A 19577-nucleotide genomic window follows, 5' to 3' on the forward strand; every position below is an offset into this window, starting at 1 on the left:
CTGTAGATTTCAACAAGGTCAACAAGGTCAAGTTTTCAGATGATGATCTTCTATGCAATAAATTGATAGTCTTGGATAGGGTAGCCAAATGAAAAATAGGACAGAGCCCTTGCACCTTTAATACCTGTTTAGAAATGGGAAGTCCAGCAGGTGTGTCTTGCATTACAAACTATGCTACATCTGCTGAAATTCCCTCTTCTAAATAACTATTGAGGGTGAAAGAGCCTCATCTCCTTTTTCATTTGGCTACCCGTCTTAAGGTAAAGATAAAGGGACCCCTGACCATTAGGTCCAGTCGTGACCGACTCTGGGGTTGCGGCACTCATCTTGCTTTATTGGCCGAGGGAGCCGGCGTACAGCTTCCGGGTCATGTGGCCAACATGACTAAGCTGTTTCTGGCGAACCAGAGCAACGCACGGAAACACCGTTTACCTTCCCGCCGGAGCAGTACCTATTTATCTACTTGCACTTTGACGTGCTTTCGAACTGCTAGGTTGGCAGGAGCTGGGACCGAGCAACGGGAGCTCACCCCGTCGCGGGGATTCAAACCGCTGACCTTCTGATCGGCAAGCCCTAGGCTCTGTGGTTTAACCCACAGCACCACCTGCGTCCCTAGTCTTAGGTATGAGTAAATACAAAACAAGAAATAGACAGTTCTGGGATGACAGCACATCAGATGCCAGTTCAGCTAAAGCTAGTCATAGATAGGACTGCACACTTACATAAGAGTAAATACCACTAAATACAGGAACCTTACTCCTGAGTAAACATGTTTAGGTTCATGGTGTACACACCACTGAAAGAAATGGAGCAGACAGTGCAATCCTCTGTGTGCTTACTTGGTAGTAAGTCCCATCATGTTCAGTGGAGTTTACTCCCAAGTAAGTGTGCACTGCCTTAAGACAGTTGTATCACCACCTTGTCTCATAGGTTTCAATGACAGTTAAAGTCAACTCTCTCTATATATTTACCTATGATGTAAATTTGGGCTTACTCCCAAACATGACAAAAAAAATTAGCTGGCACAGTAATGAAGTTGGCAAAACAAGCCAAACACTGCCAACCCTGCAGTTTATTCATTTTTAAGATATCATAATAAACTACTAACCTAAAAATTCTCTCTCCCTCTCCCTTACTCAAATATAAGAAGCTTAACTCAGAGAAACGTTTTGAGAGGATCACTTCCCTTTCTTCAGAAATCAGACAGCACCACGCAACCAAAGTGAAGCACTTTTAGCTGTGTTCCCACCAAACATTCAAAGCACACCCACCCAAAGAATCCTGGGAACTGCAGTTTTCCCCTCACTATTCCCAGCACCCTTTAACTAAAGTTCCCAGGATCCTTTTGGGAGGAGTGCTTTAAAGGTATAGTGAGTATGCACCCTTAAAATCTCTCATTGAAATCAATGGGGATAAACCACAGTGACATTGTGCCCATTATATTTGTAGGTTAAACCATTCCAAACCACATTCACAACTACAGCTCATCCCATCCAAAAGCCCCAGAACAATATACATCATTCAAGGTGCCAGAGTGCAACTCTGAGTTACAGCTCTGGCTCCCACTTTGTGGTTTTTTTGTCTCTGGAGGCCAGATCCTTCATAAAAGGCATTCTGGCATTGTTCTGAGTTTCCCTGTGATGTGCATTATACTAAGGGACAAGTGGATAAATACTTTTAAACCCTCCCACAAAACCTTCAGAGGGCAGCAACAGCAGCAGCTTCTTTTTGCTTTGGGGCTGTCATTTTATCCTTTCCCCTGTCTATTGTAATTACAGATAACGGTAATGGAGGCAGTCAACTTCCTAGATGCTTCATTTTACATGACACAGTTCCTCTTTAGTTTCTCTTTCCCCCCCCCCCCCTAATAGTTAACCCAAGTGAATCCAGGCAGAAACAGGAGAACAGCCACAATTTAAAAGATAGATAGATACACACACTAGACGGCAAAGTAATATTAAAAATACTAAGTCAAGCATTTTAATGGAGCCCAGTATCCTTTCGCCCCATCCCCGAGTTCAAATTTTAAAAGTACCCCCCAAAAATATGCAGTGACCAGCACAAAGCATTCAGTTCTGGGGTTTAAATTATTGCTGTTATTGTCATCGCTTCCTTTATCTCCCCAGATCATGGAACTACAACTGTTGTTTTTATTTCCAAAATGCTACCTGAAACTCTATACAGGGTCTCTACCTTTGTTCCTTCATGTCACACACATAAATACTTATCTGGCAAAGTATCTCTCTCTCTCTCTCTCTCTCTCTCTATATATATATATATATGCAGCCCGTAAAAGAGCATCTTGTAACTCTGCCAAATTCAAACATCCCCTGCTGAGAGCTGCTGGCTAACAAAGTGAAAGCAAAATACCAACAAAAGTGACACCCTGGAAGAACCCCTGCATTGGAACAAAGGCATTAACCAGGCGATTAATAACGCGGGATGGGGAAGGGTGGGGAAGGGGAAGAGGGACTCGGAGGCACAATAACGCAGGCAGAAACCCGGAAGAGCCCGGCGTTGCACATCCCACACTTCTCTCTCTTTCTCTCTCTCTCTTTTTTTACCTGGGACATCTGAGGTCTGAGGTTGATCTCCTTGAGATTGATGGCGTGAGGGCGCAGGTTGTTGAGCAGCTGGCAAAGCAAGACTCCATCGCGGAGGGTCTGTGCCAGGTCGAACACCTGCGCCGTGTCCCAGGTCACCCGGTGGTTGACCGGCAGCACCCGGCACTGGATGAGCCAGTGGGCGCATTGCTTCCAAGGCTCCATGCGCGCTCGCCGCCTCAGCCCCGGGAAGAGAGAAGAGACCGCTTTCGCCCGACGCCGAGAACTCCAAAGGCAGCCGAAGCCGCGCGCCCTCCTCGCCTCTCCGCCTCTCCTGCTGCCGCAGCGCCTCTCCTGCTCTGCCCCTCGCCTCGCACGCACTGAGAGGAGCGGCGCACGGAAAGGCAGCCGGGGAGGCTGGTGCGCGTGCGGGTCCCCCTCGCGGCGCAGCCACACAGACTCCGGCGGCGCCTGAGGGAGAAAAGAGGAAAAAGGCAGCGCGCGTGCGCCCACCCAACCCGCGCGCTTTCAGGTTGCCGGCTGCCCTCTGAGGGGACCGGGCGCGCTCTGCCTCACGCGCCAGGTGCAGTGTGGGTTGTGAGGGGCAGAAAGCCAACGGCAGAGGGAAAGCTGGAAAGAGGGAGGGGAGAGAATGCCGGGTCTCGCGCCGGTACTTGCAGTGGCTGACAGGACGTTTCCAGCAGCGTTTCAAAGGGCAGGTTATGACCTTTAAAGCCCCCAAACAAAGAAAGGAGAAGATGTGCGGCTCTCCTGACGCTATTGGACTACAATTCCCATCATCCTTGGCCATTAGCCGTGCTGGCTAGGGCTGATGGGAATCGGAGCTCACCAGCTGCTGAAGTAGCGTTTTCCAAACTTGGGTCGCTTTTTTTAGACTATAATTCCCACCATCCCTGTTTGCTGGGGATGATGGGAGTTGTAGTCCCCCAAATGGCGACCCAGGTTTTGGAAACACAGGCCACTGGTTCCCCACCTCTTCACTAAACTGCACTAAACTGCAATCTAAGGTCACCAACCCAGCACCCTGCAGATATTATGGACCACAACATCCTTCACCCACAGCCAGCAGGGCCAATGGGCAAGAATAATGTGAGGTGTGATCGGAAGCATCTGCAGAGTTATCAGGTTGGCAGGCGCTGCCTATACCCATATCATTCTGACCATAACTTTGGAGGGGGCGCTCATCTGTAAAAGCAGTTAGGCTGCTGGGCAAACTGAACAGGGCCTTTTCAGTGCTAGTCCCCAATGATGCCATTTAATTCCAAGCACTAATTTTACTCTGATCTTAAAGACCCATTTTTTTATCATGGTCCTTGGAGGCTACCCAAGGCTATTGGATATTGTTCTTCAGCTTTAAATGGGTTGTGTTGTTGGTTTAATGGCTTGTATATTTCTAGGGTGGAATTGGATTTTTGAATTGTTTTAACTGGTTTTACAATTGGATTTTATAGATAAACTTGTGCATGGTTGTAAACTGCTTTGAAAGGCAACTGTGCTTAAAAAGCAGCCTAGAAGCTAATGACCAGAAGGGCTGGTGGTTCACACATGTACATCAAATTTCTTTTCATATAATTACTGTACACTTCCACACTTCTCACAAGAATGATCATGGAGTTTGTTTATACTATTTACAGGCTATCCTATAATATACATTCTCTGGGCAGCTTACAAAGAAAATTGAGTTGGAATAATTACAATAAACTGCATATAAATATAAATATCCAGCAGGCAACCTTAAAATGAACATGTGAGCACCCAAGATCTGAGTGACTGAAATAAGTATATAGCATTTTATTTTGCAGGGGATTTGAAGCGATGTTTTGATTTGCCTGCTGAGACACAAAATAGGGGAAAGTAAATAACATGTTCCTGACATAAAATGATACTTGCTTTTATGGGCAACAATCTTTAAACAATCAAGACAAAAATAATTGTTTGTTTACAAGCAGTAGGAAGCTTCTGTGGTTATCTAATAATTCCCGCAGTTTGTTTATTTTATTACATTTTTATCCATAGAGCTAAGAATGCCTAGGAGTAACTCCCATTGAACTCAATGGAGCTTACTGCTGAGTAGACATTCAGAAAATTCCACTGTAAAGTTACAACGTGCCCCATTGAATGTATGGTTCTCTTACCCCACCCCACCCATCTTATCCTAACAACAATCCTGTTAGGTAGGTTAAGCTGAGAGAAATAGACTAGCCCAAGGCGACAGAATCAACATCATGAATGTATCAGGGTTCATAGTTCAAAATCTCATCTGTTCTGTTCCTGCCTTTTTCCTGGCAGAAGTCCTGAATGTCAGATTTTTCAAAAGGCCATGTTTTTGCAGTATGAAGTTTAAGTAAAGGAACAAAACAGAACAAGGGCAGTGTTAGGAAAAGGTAGTACCTTACCTAATTATTGTATTTGCAACATTTATACATAGCTTAAGGCTTCAGATTTTAAGGTATAATTAGAGTCCCATCCTATGCATACTTATTCAGAAATAAGTTTAGCTGTGCTCAGTGAGACTTTAATACTAACTGTGCTTGGGGTAGCATACCTGCAGTACAAGCCTAGGCATGTCAAATCAGGTATGTGGCATCTGGATCCTAAAATATAGTAGCCTGGATTGTAGTAAAAGCTGGTAGATAGATTTACTAGATAAAAGAAAACATTTTCCCTATGAAGCTGTGTTTAAAAAAAAAAATCTAAACCAATTAGTACCTGCTACATCAGTTTCTTCAACCTACACGAGGCACCAGGGTTTCTGTTTATTTTGTAAGTGGGAACATCCCCAATCTTCTGATCACATTCCAATAAAGTAGAGGTGCTTATATTTATTCTAACTATGATGATACATATAACATATAGATGACATGGTTAGCAAGCTCCTAAGACTGTTTTAACATGGTTCTTCCACAAGCCATAATATTCCAAGGATATTATTCCTTTAACAATCTTGCTTTGCTGTTACATGTTTTTGTTGTTAATTTTATTTCAAAACAACATTACATGGGGTGGAGGTGATACCTAGGGTGGCTTTTATTGAGGTGATGCAGACCTTTTGCGGACAAGTGTGGAAGATTCCCACTTTTTTATTGAGGAAAAACTCTGTCCCTTTGGCAAATGGATATTCAAGGAGTGCAGCTTTCACCATCAAGACACAGGGCCTTTTCCAGGAGAAATGTGCCAATCCTCATCCTGGTCATTCCCCCTCTCTCTCTCTCTCTCTCTCTCTCTCTCTCTCTCTCACACACACACACACACACACACACGTGCACACACACACACACACACACACACACAGAGAGAGACTCACTTTCAATTAACTTTGAAAGAATAGCTCTCTGTAACACTAAGTAATAGCTGTCATCACCAGCTTCAAGTTCTTGATGCTTTCCCGCTATGCCTATTTTGGTTGATTATTATTTAGCTTTATGTGGGAAGATATTGTTTTTTCTCCCATGGAAATTTGAGGGAAGAGCCCTTATGAAGGGGAGCCAAACTGTAAATGCACATAGTGTTTTACATAAATATTAGACCCTTTGTGTGGGTATCTTGGACTGGCTGGATGCAGAGGAGTGGTGGGAGGCATCAGCTGGGGAATCCCCAAGGGAACACCCCAAGGGGACTAGTGGTGGGATGGTGATGAGTGGTCAGAGGGAGAGGAGGGAGCAGACTGGGAGAAGGAGGTGTGGGAAGCTGAAGAGGTAACGGGGTTTAGTGAGCAGGAAGAGTCTGCGGCAGAGAGCAGTCCCGAATCAGAGGCAGAAGTGGAGGCTAGAGAGAGGAGGGGGACCAAGAAGCAGAGATGAGACAGGGTGTTGAAGAAGCCGGAGGGGGTGTCTCTCCCTCCAGCTCCAATCAGCTCTTCTCGTCCCTGGTCTTCCAGAACCAGAAGAAGTATGAAGAGGGCAGAGCAAATACAGACAAGGCCACGAAGTATCAGATTGCTTGGGAAAGACCCAGGAGAGAAGGAGACTTAGAGAACAATGGGGAGGTGGGACCTTCAGTCCTCACAACTGCCTCATTGGGACAAGATCTTCCGGGGCTCACTAGGTCTTGTTTCTTTGAATAAAGAGTTAAATTCACTGACAGCATGTGAGTTAATGCTGACCTGCTCCTGACACCCACTCCTGACACAGCTAATTCAGGAAGGCTGTGGTTCAGTGGTAAAGCATCTGTTTTCCATGCAGCTTGCTACGTTCATTCAATGCTTCTAACCAGTAGTGGCTGGTGCCTGTTGGGGCTAGTGGAGCAGAAGGCAGGGAGCCCAACAGTAGGAGGAGCCAGAGCCAATGGCAGGCAGAGCCAACTAATTCTAGTTTTGCCCCCATCCTCCTCCCTTCTGAGCTCTACAAGAGACTAAGGTGAAGGAAGCTGATCACAGCTGACCTCTGTTTTGGCTCTGGACCATCAGTGGCAGGCAACCTCAGTCTTAAATCCCCCCAAATGCAATAGGTGATGTCAACATCATGTCAGGCATTAGGTTTTGTGGCTCTATGCTGGTGACTGCTGATGGCACAGAGCCATTTCGAAGTATCAGTATCCTGCTGCTGACAGTAGATGATTCAGCAAACAGTGCAACCAAGGAGTGCCTTTTTCTTGTACACGTCAGGTAGCAGCATGTCTTGGGATAGTGCTGAGAGAGGGAGGGGCTCTAAATATTCCTTCCCTCCAGGAACAGCATAAATTGCCAGGCCCTTTCCTCTGTTTTTTAGATGGGGCAGTATCTTTGTGACATCACCTATTTGCATGCCTAGCTACAAACGTAATTTGCAGTACGGAAAGGTGCAAAGACTTCCATCCCCATATGGATTATGGAAGAACTGATGTGATCGTGTAGAATGAGAGCAACAACCGGCACAACTAACTCATGTGCATGCCTGCCAATTCATCTTTTATCCTGGGTGCAGAGAAGCAGCACTTTAAATTAGTGCCACTTGATCACACTGATAGAGAACTTGGCTTCACTGAGCTCGAAAATGAACAGCACACATGCTGATCGTTGAGTTTCTAGAGTCTATCTGCTAAATGAGACTTTGGAACTTATATAATGTCAGTTTTATAGAAAAAGGATGGTCTGACAGAAAATACATTTACTATTCTCATTGAGTGCTTTCTAATAAAGATAGTTTTATCTGACTCAGTTAATCTTATTTGGAGCACATAATTCTTAATATCTAAAGTGAAAGGTATCAGCTCTCAGGGATGTCTGAATGTCATTTTTTTTGAAATCTCAAAGCCCTTCTCTCTAACCATATGCATGGGAGACAATTGTAAAGGGATTTAGGGGCAGGAAACTGGACTGCTGGACTTGTAGGGCACTCCTATGTTTATCTCCTTAACTTCTGGAACAAAGAATACAAAGAAGTTACACTCACTTGTAAAGCTAGTAGAATTGACCTGCAGGGCCAGCATTGCAATAACTTTTCAAATTTAATTGTCTTACATGACAAGCATAAATCATGCATGCAAAAATAGCACATCAAATTTGCGAAAGTGCCTGCATATATAATTTTAAAAATGAGGCATCAGAGGGGGTGCCAAAAATGCTCCTTGGATAGCGTGCCACTTGGTTGGATTGTGTTTGTGTGGGTTCTTTTATTTATTTTGATGCCTGTTCTTCCTTCATTGACAGCATGCATTGTTTTGTGATTCTGCTTTTTTCTTGTATTTTAATGACCTTCTGTTGGTTTTAAATTTACTTTGCAAGCCCCCTTGAGCAGTTCAATTTTTGAACTGGAGTTTAGGAAGGCAAACGGTCTTTTAAGAAATGATATTTGCACATTTGTCGACCCATGAAACTGATCAGTATAATCAAATGGAGTGCACCAAGCTCACTCATGTATTCCATTGCCCCATTGACTGAGGACTGAAGTTGCAAGTAACATGAACATTATCCAGTCAAGTGTGTTCTTTGCAAGAAAATAATCTACTCTATCATGCTTTCCTAAGAAGAAGAAGCCCAAAGCAGTTCTGTCAGCTGCCTGCTCAGTCTTTTCTCAGAAATACCAAAGGAAATAAATTGCACAATGCCCGTAGAGTCTATGCCTGAACTACAAAACATAAGTGTGATTTTCAGGAATGTTAAATGTAGTTTTACCTTTAATTTACAACCAGTTTGCTTTTTATCATACTCTTACTGCATAGGAGAAGTAATCATTCTAACTTTCCTTTTTTCTTTTTCTACATTAAAAAAAAAATCTAAGCTAAATCCACCCAGGATTGAAAGTCTTTCCTTTTGCAGTGTGCCTGAGCCCATTTATCATTAGGACCTTCAATTAGCCCTGGAGCCTGTTTTCATTGCCAGGATGCAGATCTTGGGCATCTGAAAAAATAATAAAGGAGACTCTGCTTTGCTCTTGGGACTTTCTAGAGTGCCTTTCATTCACAGAACTTAAATAAGCAGAAAGAGCTTTGAGGAAGGAATGGATGAATCAGCCAGTGTGCATCCGTTTTGCATGCGTTCATTCACAAGTCCATCCCATCCCATTTCCACATGAATCTGCACACACCCCACCCCAAAAAATCAGCACAAATGTTTATACTGAAGTACACATTTAAATGTGTGCTTTATCTCAATGTATTTATTTGGGGTAAATGTATCTTGTCCTAAAATACACATTTTAATGAATTTTTGCAAGCTTCTTTTTTTAGAGAACTGGATTGCAAAAATCAGTTGGAGGACAAAACCTGAAGGATAAGTATGTCCCAATCTGCACGTAAGTCCAGGAAGTGTGAATCAGCTCAGTTTCACTTTGGCATTCACAGAAATGCAACTGCTCAAACATCCCTCCTTCAACCTTATAATACACAATACCCAGACAGCTTTGAGCTCCACCTTCTCTAATGGTTAATCTATGCCTCAGATAATCATGTGGTCCACTGTTTTTTTCTCGATTATGGCCATCCAGAATCCCTTAAAATTGGTAAAAAATACCATTTTAAAAGCAATCTTCATGAAGCATTGTTTTTGTATATTTGCTTCTTTCCTCCCCCCACCCCAGTATTTTAGGTTGTTGCTTTTTCCTCTTTCTTTGTTGCTGTTGTTGATATTTCTAGGATGCTTTATTTAAGCTGGAGGGGGAATCTGCTATTAAATTTATATTTTGTAAATTCAGCTGCTAACAGATGTTGCATCTTATTTCAAGAGCTCTCTTGGTGAGAAGGAAGACAAAGAAGGAAAAAGCAGCAGCCAAAAGGTAAAAATGGCACTGAGCTGGCATAGGAATCAATGGCAACAAACAGAACTGAAAAAAATGGCAGATATTCTCACAACTAAAGTACCTGAGGTTAATATTTCTACTCACACCACTGTCAGGCCACAAATCAATACTGGACAATATTTAATGCAGTTCTAACTTTAGGAAAATCCACAAAATCAGGGAGCAGTCAGAAGGGCATTTCAGCAGTTGGGGAGATAGGCCAGTTCATCTAATTTGCACGGATCAGATCATTATTCACTATTATCATATATGAAGTAAACTCATTTCTCCAAGTGTCTGTCCTTACATAATCATGTTGTTGCAGGTCTCACTTGATTTGTGTGCATTATTATATGCAACCCCTAATCCAAGAATAATAACAGCTTATTTCCTAGTCCTAAACCTGCTGTCCTTTTCTTTTTCTCAACTTTTTGCCTCATCCATATGTTCTAAGAAGCTTTCCTGAAGAGCCTTAAGAACGGATTTGACAGAAAGCCACAGGCATCATTTGGCATTGCTGCAAAGGAAGCATTGCTGAAAAACTCTCACAAAGGAGATGAGTGGGAGGCCTCAACAAATGAGGACTCTTGTAGCAACTGCAATTAAAGGAACTTACAGATCAGACCTGCAGCCAGATAGTTTCTGTAAGAGCCCTAAAGCATTTCCCTCCCTTTTACTGGGGAGAGGGAATCTTAAAGCAATGTAAAACAACCAGACTTACTAGAGTAATTAATAAGTTACATAAATCCTTTTGATGAAATTTTAAGGTAGGCAAAGTTGCTCATCAGTCATCCCAGCGAAGGGAAATGTCATTTTTCAAGTCCCCTGTAACTGCACACACACTTTGGGTCCTTTCTCTTAGCATCTGAAATGGATAGATGATAGATAGATGATAGATGATTAGATAGATAGATAGATTAGATTAGATTAGATTAGATAGATAGATAGATAGATAGATAGATAGATAGATAGATGATAGATGATGGATAGATAGATGATGACAGATAGATAGATAGATAGATAGATAGATAGATAGATAGATGATAGATAGATGATGATAGATAGATGATGATAGATAGATGATGATAGATAGATAGATGATAGATAGATAGATGATAGATAGATAGATAGATAGATAGATGATAGATAGATGATACATACATACATACATACATACTCCACTGATAGCTATTTACCAGAGATTGCCCAGGGTTCCAGCAAATGTCTCTGTTATGTCCCCTATTTTGTCCTTGTTTTGTTTTAGAGGAAGTCGTTATCGAAATTTGGGTTTGTGTGAGTTTCTAGAGACGGCATACTTCAGGCTTCTTCCACAGATTTCTAGAAGTTAGTTTCCTCTGTGTGTGAAGGGGATGGACTGTATATTGATTCTCCAGTGTGTGTGCTGTTTCCTTTGGAGGCAGTGGTCACTGAGGGCTTACAGTGTTTTTATAGTATAGTATAGTATAGTATAGTATAGTATAGTATAGTATAGTATAGTATAGTATAGTTTTTATAGTATTTACATGCATACCGATTGAGCATAGATGGAGAAAGGGAGCACAGCACTTTCACAAGCAGCAAATCCACTGCTCCATATCAGGGCTCTAGAGAGGTAGCACAGCACCCCCAAAGGTGCCTTCTTGACCCTTTAGGTCACTCTCTGACTCTCAATCTGAAAGTGTTCTGTTTCACAAAACAGCTTTTGCCCTGTCCTTCAGTTGGAGGGAGTGGGTAGATCAGATGAGGGAGAGCATGTTGATGCTCTCACCTTCCAGGGGAGTCACTATTGCAATAAATGGATAGATTGCAATAAATGGCTGTCAAACAAACAAAATGGAGGTGGGGGTGGGCCTTGCCCATCCACTGACAATTTGGCAGTCATTTGAGGGGGGGCTGCATTGTTCTTTTTTGGCCAAACCCTGGCACCTTTAACAATAATCATATAGTAACCCTATAAGAGCATATAGTCCCACTGAGCACAACAGAACTTATTTCTTAACAAGTGTGTATACAGTGGTACCTTGGGTTACGCTTCAGGTTACAGACTCCGCTAACCTAGAAATAGTACCTCGGGTTAAGAACTTTGCTTCAGGATGAGAACAGAAATCATGCTCTGGCGGCGCGGCGGCAGCAGGAGGCCCCATTAGCTAAAGTGGTGCTTCAGGTTAAGAACAGTTTCATGTTCAGAACGGACCTCTGGAACAAATTAAGTACTTAACCCAAGGTACCACTGTATAGGATTGCATCCTAAAACACCAGATGACCATATAGCCTCTCACTTTGCATGTTGCAGCAGAAGAGGGGATGGTTTTTAATAGTTCTGACACATTCTGACACAAGTAATTTTCATATTATCTTATTTAAAACATATACCCTTTTTGCTTTTCAGTCATGTAGAGATGGTTCCCGCCCCCCTCCAAGAATAAAGGAATACCACAGGTGAAGGTGACACAGCGGGGATTTTCTCTGCCACCAACAGCAGTGCTTTTTCAACTACAAAAGAGCATCCCTGTCTTCCTTTTGCAAAAGGTACAGAGAATGACCTTCACACCTTGCTTCTCAGCCTGAAGCATATAGGCAGCCAATGCAGTGGCTTCAAAACTGGATGGGTATGCAATGTCACCGTGTTTAATGTATCAGGACGTGGACTGCTGCATTCTGCACCAGCCGCAGCTCCATGTTACACATGAAATGGTTAAAATGCAGAAGTCATAATTATGCACAGCAAATCAAATTGCGGGCAGGCCGCTGAAAGGAGACCAGCCCTGCACAATGGGTTACCCCACCAAGTCAAAATGCAGCCCAGCCAAGCAGATATAGTGACTTGCCAGATCCTTGAGAACCCCCTTTCGTCTCCCAGCCAGGAATTTACATTGTTCCAAACTTGACATAATCAAAAGAAAAAGAAAACTTCTGTGTGTTTTTTTTGTATTTTGGTTTTCAACAACTGACAAGAGATTCTAAGTCATTGTGCCAAAAGCAAATGTATCCAACGGCTGAGACTGTGACATAAACCACAGGAAGCCCCTTTTTTAAAAAAACAAAAACAAAACTAGAGTGAGTGTCTTTCTCTGTATTTTCCCAGTGTAATAACAGCACTTTGAAAAATCTGCTGAAACAAAACTTCCAGAAGCCCCATTACTAATGGAACCAGCAGGGGCTCCCACTGATACCATAACAAGGTTCAGTAGGGTTCAGTTTGAGCTTTCCTTTGCATTTAACAGTTCCCATGTCTGATAGCAGTAGGCACTGGCCTCAAAAAAAATTTTTTTTAGTTCTCCAGTCTAGCTCAGGGCTGCCTCTCTGCGTGTCCCTGTTTATTCTGTTTTATCCATATTTCCTTCACATTTTTCACCATTGCTAAAAACCCAAGTGGCTGTAGAATAAAAACAACCAGTGAATAACCCCCAACTCTTTGAAGGTCTGTTTTAACCATCAGAGGGGAGGGAAATGGTTTTTAAAAAGGTCAGAAATGCAGGCTACAACCTTAAGCAAATTTACTTGGCAGTATGTTGCACTAAAATTGCTGTGACACCTAACATGTTTAAGGACGTGTTTAAGTGTAGCATGATGATATGGAGCCATTAAATTCCATTGGATGGAATAAGGCCAGGTGAAGAGCAGTGGCTGAGGGCTGGGATCAGGGCGGAGAGCTGGTTTGAATCTCACCATTATCGTGAGCAGACTGTGTGTCCATAAACAGGGGCCATCTCACACTCACCATGGAAGCAAGGGAGCTCACTGGGCTGCACTGTGGAATCTCAGCTCCTGCTTCTGACATATACGTTGACTATGGGTCATGAATTTAGAAGCCTTATGAAGTGGCCCTATTGTGCACTGATGTACACGTGTAGCCCATCTTTGCTTGAGGGGGAATCCTGACTGGTTCAGGATGTTTTGGAATGCATGTCAGGCCACTTTGCAGAGTTGCTGACCATGTGACTGGTGCATGTGACAGAGATATGTGGTGTGGTCCCTCGACCCGCTCACACATTGTTTAAGTGCTGGGGTGGGGTTGAGCAAGCCCTTCTACCCTTAACAATCACTGGCTCTATCCCTTTTCCAAAGGACACAGGGGGTGCAGAGACAGGCATGCCATCCCTGCTGGCTCTGTTTCTGCCTCCAGTCTGCGTGCACTGAGGCCAAAGGTCTGAAAGAAAATCTGCATGTTTAGCTAAATGCACTAGGAGCCTTCCCCATGTCAGGGAAGCCTGCACAAAGCTCCTGGTGGCCACAGAGGATTCAAAGTTCAGTCATCTGATTGCACAAAGGACCCTCTCTTCAGATCACCACTTTAGATCAGGGGTGAAGTCATCTGATGTACCAAGGCAGCCTCTCTATCCTTCGTTCCCTACGTACATTCTTTGAACACATGAACAGGGCTTGTCTCTTTCGGCATTATGCCTGCCAGCTACACCTCAACCAACAGTGGCTTATCAGCTTGCTGCTTCTCTCCTTCTCTGAGGCACCTGCAAATCTCCATCTTCTGGGGCTCCTCCCAGCTTTCCTCTTGTGCAAATGGCTAAATGTAAAAAGGTTAAGAACTTTGCTTCAGGATGAGAACAGAAATCGCGCGGCGGTGGCGCAGCAGCAGTGGGAGGACCCATTAGCTAAAGTGGTGCTTCAGGTTAAGAACGGTCCTCCGGAACGAATTAAGTACGTAACCAGAAGTACTACTGTACACATCCACTGTATATACATAATATACCGTGACAGGTGCGGTTACAGTAGCTCTTTAAAATGTGGTGGATCTTGCCCATTCTCTTTCCACCTTCATCTAGCGGAAGCAAGTTATCTACTTATCTGCAAAGCTACTGATAGTGTGAAATTATCTTATACAGTTAGTACCTAATAATAGGAAGCAGGTTATAAGTTTGCCACCTGCAAATAACCACAAGGATGAACAGAGATACTGGACAAAACACACTAAGAACCTAAGTTTGCAGGAATAAATGTTGCTTCCTGCATTCTTGTACATTTTTTTAAATGAAGCAGTATTGCAGACATATGATAACCAAAAGCAGGGTTGCTGGAAGGCCAGATTTGCAGCAAGTATCACAAATTCCAACGACCTTCTCCAATATGGTCAGCTGAGCTAAGGTTAATGTGGTTGCTGGGCTAAGACTCCCATCAGCCCCAGACAGCATGGCCAATGGCTGGGCATGATGGGAATTGAAGTCCAGCCATCTCTGGAGGGCCACAGGTTCCCTGTCACTGTTTTAAAACATGGCAGAGATACACCAGTTTCATGTGTCAGAATGGGAGCCAGAGTTCTACCGTCCTGTTCAGCTGCTGCCACTACTATGAAAAGGATTTTGTGAAAAGTAAGTAAAGACAAGAATCCATATTGCTATAAAAGCTTCCCCAGAGGTCCATTTGAAGATGCTTTACCTTTGAAAGACAATAAAACTGCTGAGCTAAGCAAGTTAATGCTCAGAGAGTCAATGACGGCAGCTGTAATGCAGGGCATGTTTTACTGCTAGATTACGCTGGAGGGAAAGGAGGCAATTAACCCAGGGGTATGGGAGCATCTAAGATTTTATTCTTAAAATTGACAACTTCTTCTAAATTAAAACCTCCGGCCAAACCGTAATGATGTTTACTTAGAAGAAAGCCCCACTGAGTTCAGTGTTTCCAAGTAAGTGTGCTTAGGACTGGAGCCAAAGGGTTGATTTGTGTTTTTTTAAAGACTCAGGCATGCTAAGTACCCAAGCTTGAATGGCAAAATGCATGTGAATTCCCATCCATTGTGAATGATGAAAAATTGTGCAAAGAGACAGTTTTCCCTGCAATAACATGGAAAGGACCAATCCTTTAACCCCAACCTGTGTCAGGGTCATATCACTGGGGATCTGCCAAGGCCCATGCCAAAGTGCTGACCCCTGCCCAATAGCTCCTTGGACCTACTGCTGTTGCTCCTCATTACTGTAGTATATTCAGCTGCCATCTCTGACTGAGCAAGCAGTGAAAAAACTGAGGGCATCTTGCCCAGGGCTCCCCCAAAACCTTGAGCCTTTCCCAGTTGCTGCTTACATGCCTGTTACGGGGACATGAGCCTTTTAAAGTGCACGTGTACCATTATCACACAAAAGCATTGATACTGCATCCGTATTTTGCAGTTTTAAAAGCACCTTAAGAAATGAAGTGTCAACTGCCTCCACACAAGGTGACTATTTAAGATAAAAGTGGTTTGGGGAAACACTTTGCTTGACTTTTGCATAGCTCTTCTGAAATATGTGAAAGAATCAGGGCCACTTTATTTTTAAAAAATCAGACTAAAATATTTCAGTATCTAGGCAAAGAAAACTTCAAAGTATGTGAATGATGAAAGCTGGGTGGGGAGAATCAACTGATTGCACAATTATGCTGTTCCCCATTATTAGGAAGCCTAGGGGGAAGATTGCTGCAGCAATGAACAATCATGGCTATAAAATGAGCCCATCTTTTAAGTCTGCGGCTCTGAATATTTTAGAGCTGATCCACAAGAACAGCTCTGCAATGTACTATAGAGTCCACAACACCCCACCCCCAGCTGGGTGGAGAAGGAGGGTGCAGCAATGTCCCAGCAGGTTGCCATTGGTCTGCTTCCAACAGTACCTGCTGTGACTAGGAAGGAAAGCTACAGAGCTCTGGTACCCTGTTGCATGGCCAAGGGTAGCTGTCACTGGTCCAAGCAGCGGTAACAGCTGTGAAGAGGGCATCCAGGGCTTGCTGCTATGGCAGAGGAGCTGGCAAAAGTGCTTCATTTAACCACAGGAAAGGGTAGGGCAGCAGAGTCATGCAATTTCTCTCTCTAGCTTGGCAAGGCCCAAGAGAGGCTGTGTAGGATTGGTGCTTCCATGAGTCAAGGTGAGGTAACAACCTCAGGCAACTGGTGGAACCAAATACTACCACAGGGATCCATTAAAGATGCATTGAAAATGAATCATCAAGCAGCTGTCTAGATTTCTTGAGGTTCAGGACAACAATAACTTTCCTGGAGAGTAAGCCACATTAAACGCAACGTGTACAATTGCACTGTTAATGCATTATAAGTAACCTGGATTGTAAGTAACCTGTAAGTAACCTGATTCACTGTATTTGTAGAACTTCCCCCTTCAGAACTCCAGCCTGTCATGAAATCTGCTTCTTGCTCAACAGAGTCATTTCTCACAATGAGTTCAGAATGATTTTCTGAATGGAACTGCAAAAATCAAACTCGCTTCCTTTTACCTAGAACTGTGCTCCACACATTATTTTATGTTATTATGTATTTCACAAAATTTATATACCGCTTGATTGTAAAAACAAAACAAAACCTCAAAGTGGTTTACAAAAGATAAAATAGTAAAATCAAGAAAAATTCACAACAATGGCACAGTATGTCATGGCTGCAGCTAGAAACCTGCACAGAGACAGAGAAAGAACTTCAATTCACAATGACAGGGATGTTTATTATATGTGGCATTTTCGTTTTTCGCTCCCTCCAAAACTGGTGCTTATGCTGCTTCTATGGGCTGTTTTTAACACTTAATATCTTTGGTTTTGCTGTATCTTTTGCCAGTTTTGTCTTAGCTTATTTCCCAAGCCACTAAGAGAAATATGCATCCCCCACCCTGGGCAGGATATAATTCAGGGATGACTAACCTGTGTCCATCAAGATGGTGCTTGATTCCAACTCGTATTACCTTTGACCACTGGCCATGTTGCATGGGGTTGATGTGAGTTGGCCACCAGTTAGCCACCCCTGTATAAATTTTATGCCACAATGAGTGTGTGTCTGAACTGGCTACCAGGCTTAACATCGCCTGTAACTGTTACGAGATCTTCTTGACTGAGGTAGCATTTTATCACTGGATGAGGGGTGGCGGATAGGTGGAACTACAAGCTATTTCCAGTCATACCCAACAGCAAGCTGCTAGTAAGATTTCACCTAGCCAAAGTTAAAATCCCAGTGCCCCCATTTATTGCTCTGAAATGATGCTACTGCGATCCATTGTATGTGGCAGATTCAAGCAATTCAGAATCTATGGCAAGATGTTCAAAACTGAAGAGCCCACTTAGGTTAAATGTAGACAGATTTCTTTCTTTTTTAAAAAAATAATAATAATACAGCTTGTGTTCCTCCTTCAACCTGTTCTCTCTGCTCACTCTTGAATACAAGCCAGCCATTATGATAATTTGGCAGTTAGCTTAACAGATGTCACCTCCAGACTGTGCTCTTTTTCTCTCGCTCCTGTAAGTGGGAAGATGATCCAGAGAGGTTGGTGGCCCTCCCTCCGCCTTGCACACTGTGGAGTAATAGTCAGAGTGAAGCAGGATTAGCCTACTGATAAGCCATATTGCCCTTCTGGATGCTGCAGTTTATATATCAGGAAACACAGGGGACACAGCAGGCCCAGTATTAAAAAAGCAGCAGCACTTTCCCATCTGTTACCATATTAATTCCTATACACATGCAGCAAATAGAAGTACCTTTGCCTGCTGCTTCATCTAGGCTTGTTCCTTTTTCCTAGATGCATTTCTCTACGAAAACATGAGGAAGTGGGAGGATTCCTTTTCCCCCTTCTTCTTCTTCTTCTTTTTCAGAACAGTCTTATGGTGAAATGGCAGTGCTTGCGAAATGGCATCCCAGCTTAGAAAGGTGGCACCATCTTCTTCAAAGAGACACAGGAAAGGGAGGAAGAGCAGGACCATGCAAGTTTAGCAGAGTCTCTTCATCCTGATCTGATGTCTTCTTCTTCTTTTCTTCTTCTTTGGTGATCACTCGTAGCCAAGTAAGATTGTCTTCCACGAACACGGTTTTAACAGTGAGTCTGTAAGGGACCAGGGAGGCCAGTTCTGGATCCACACGTCCTTCCACAGTGGGGACATAGGTTTTCTTTTGTCCTGAGTGTCTTCAAAGCCCATGACACCTTTGGTAAAGGCTGTTCTCCAACTGGAGCGCTTGCAGGCCAGTGTTTCCTAGTTGTCAGTGTTTATACTACATTTTTTTTAGATTTGCCTTGAGAGAGTCAAACCTCTTCTGTTAACTACCAGCCTTACCCTTTCCATTTTTAGGTTCGGAAAGATGTACCAAATCAGAGACAGGCAACATAGGTTTGACGTACGTCCGGAATACTGCACCTGAAAATAGCCAATAACTTTGCCAAAAAAGCTCAAGAACTTTTCTGTGTATCTTTTCACTTTTTGAAATATGGCAACCCTAGGCAACGTAGTGCCATCCAGATGTTGTTGCAATGCAAGTCCCATTGTCACAGACTATTGGCCATGCTGGCTGGGGATGATGGAAGCTATAATGCAGCACCATCTGGGTGGCACCATATTGTCTATCCATGTATTACCCCAAAGAGGGAAAAGGCCTCCATGAGTACTGCAACTTCCCTAGTAGGGTTCCTAGTATGGATGCTTGGGGAATTCTGTCCTTGCAATATCTGACATGAGCCTACCAAACTCGTGTGGATCAGAACGTAGCTCTGCACTTCTCCAAGTATTTGTCATGCAGTTCTTGGCTTAAAATAAATTATATCAGTGCATATTTTAAAATTCCCCTTTAGAAAATAAAACTTATCTTTATTTTAGGAGAAATTGTGTTTGAAATGTGTATTTCAAATGCAGGTTTTTGTTTGGATTTAAAAAAAAATGTGGAAACAGGATGAAACAGATTTAGGAATGAGCACATGTGAAAATGGCATGGACTAGAAATAGACTGATTTGTCTACCCACTATATCCAATCTTTTTCCTGCCCCCATAGCTCTAGAGAAACAGGATGACAGCTTAGAAGATTAACATCAGTTATCTCCTTCTCCAGGAAGCAAAGGAGGGGCGGCACAAGTATGA

The 19577-nt window shown here is 43.2% G+C and overlaps 1 protein-coding gene across 5 annotated transcripts in view; it reads right to left on the minus strand.

Moving 5' to 3' along the window:
* The window catches only part of VAV3 (vav guanine nucleotide exchange factor 3), a 212923-nt gene that overhangs the window by 149019 nt on the left and 44327 nt on the right, over positions 1–19577 (minus strand). For 3 of the 5 annotated variants that reach the window (XR_014565993.1, XM_083745818.1, XM_083745817.1), the window contains exon 1: positions 2565–3107. The exons of 1 other annotated variant lie outside the window; for it this stretch is intronic. Coding sequence is in view for 3 of the 4 variants with exons in the window: in XM_083745818.1 (XP_083601944.1) it covers positions 2565–2768 (204 nt within the window). In the remaining variant the exon portion in view is untranslated. Of the gene's footprint in view, positions 1–2564; positions 3120–19577 lie in introns of those variants that run through there. One more of the 5 variants, XM_083745819.1, reaches the window with a different exon arrangement.

Source organism: Podarcis gaigeae (genome assembly GCF_964106915.1).
Source record: "Podarcis gaigeae genome assembly, chromosome: 6".
NCBI classification, from domain to species: domain Eukaryota; kingdom Metazoa; phylum Chordata; class Lepidosauria; order Squamata; family Lacertidae; genus Podarcis; species Podarcis gaigeae.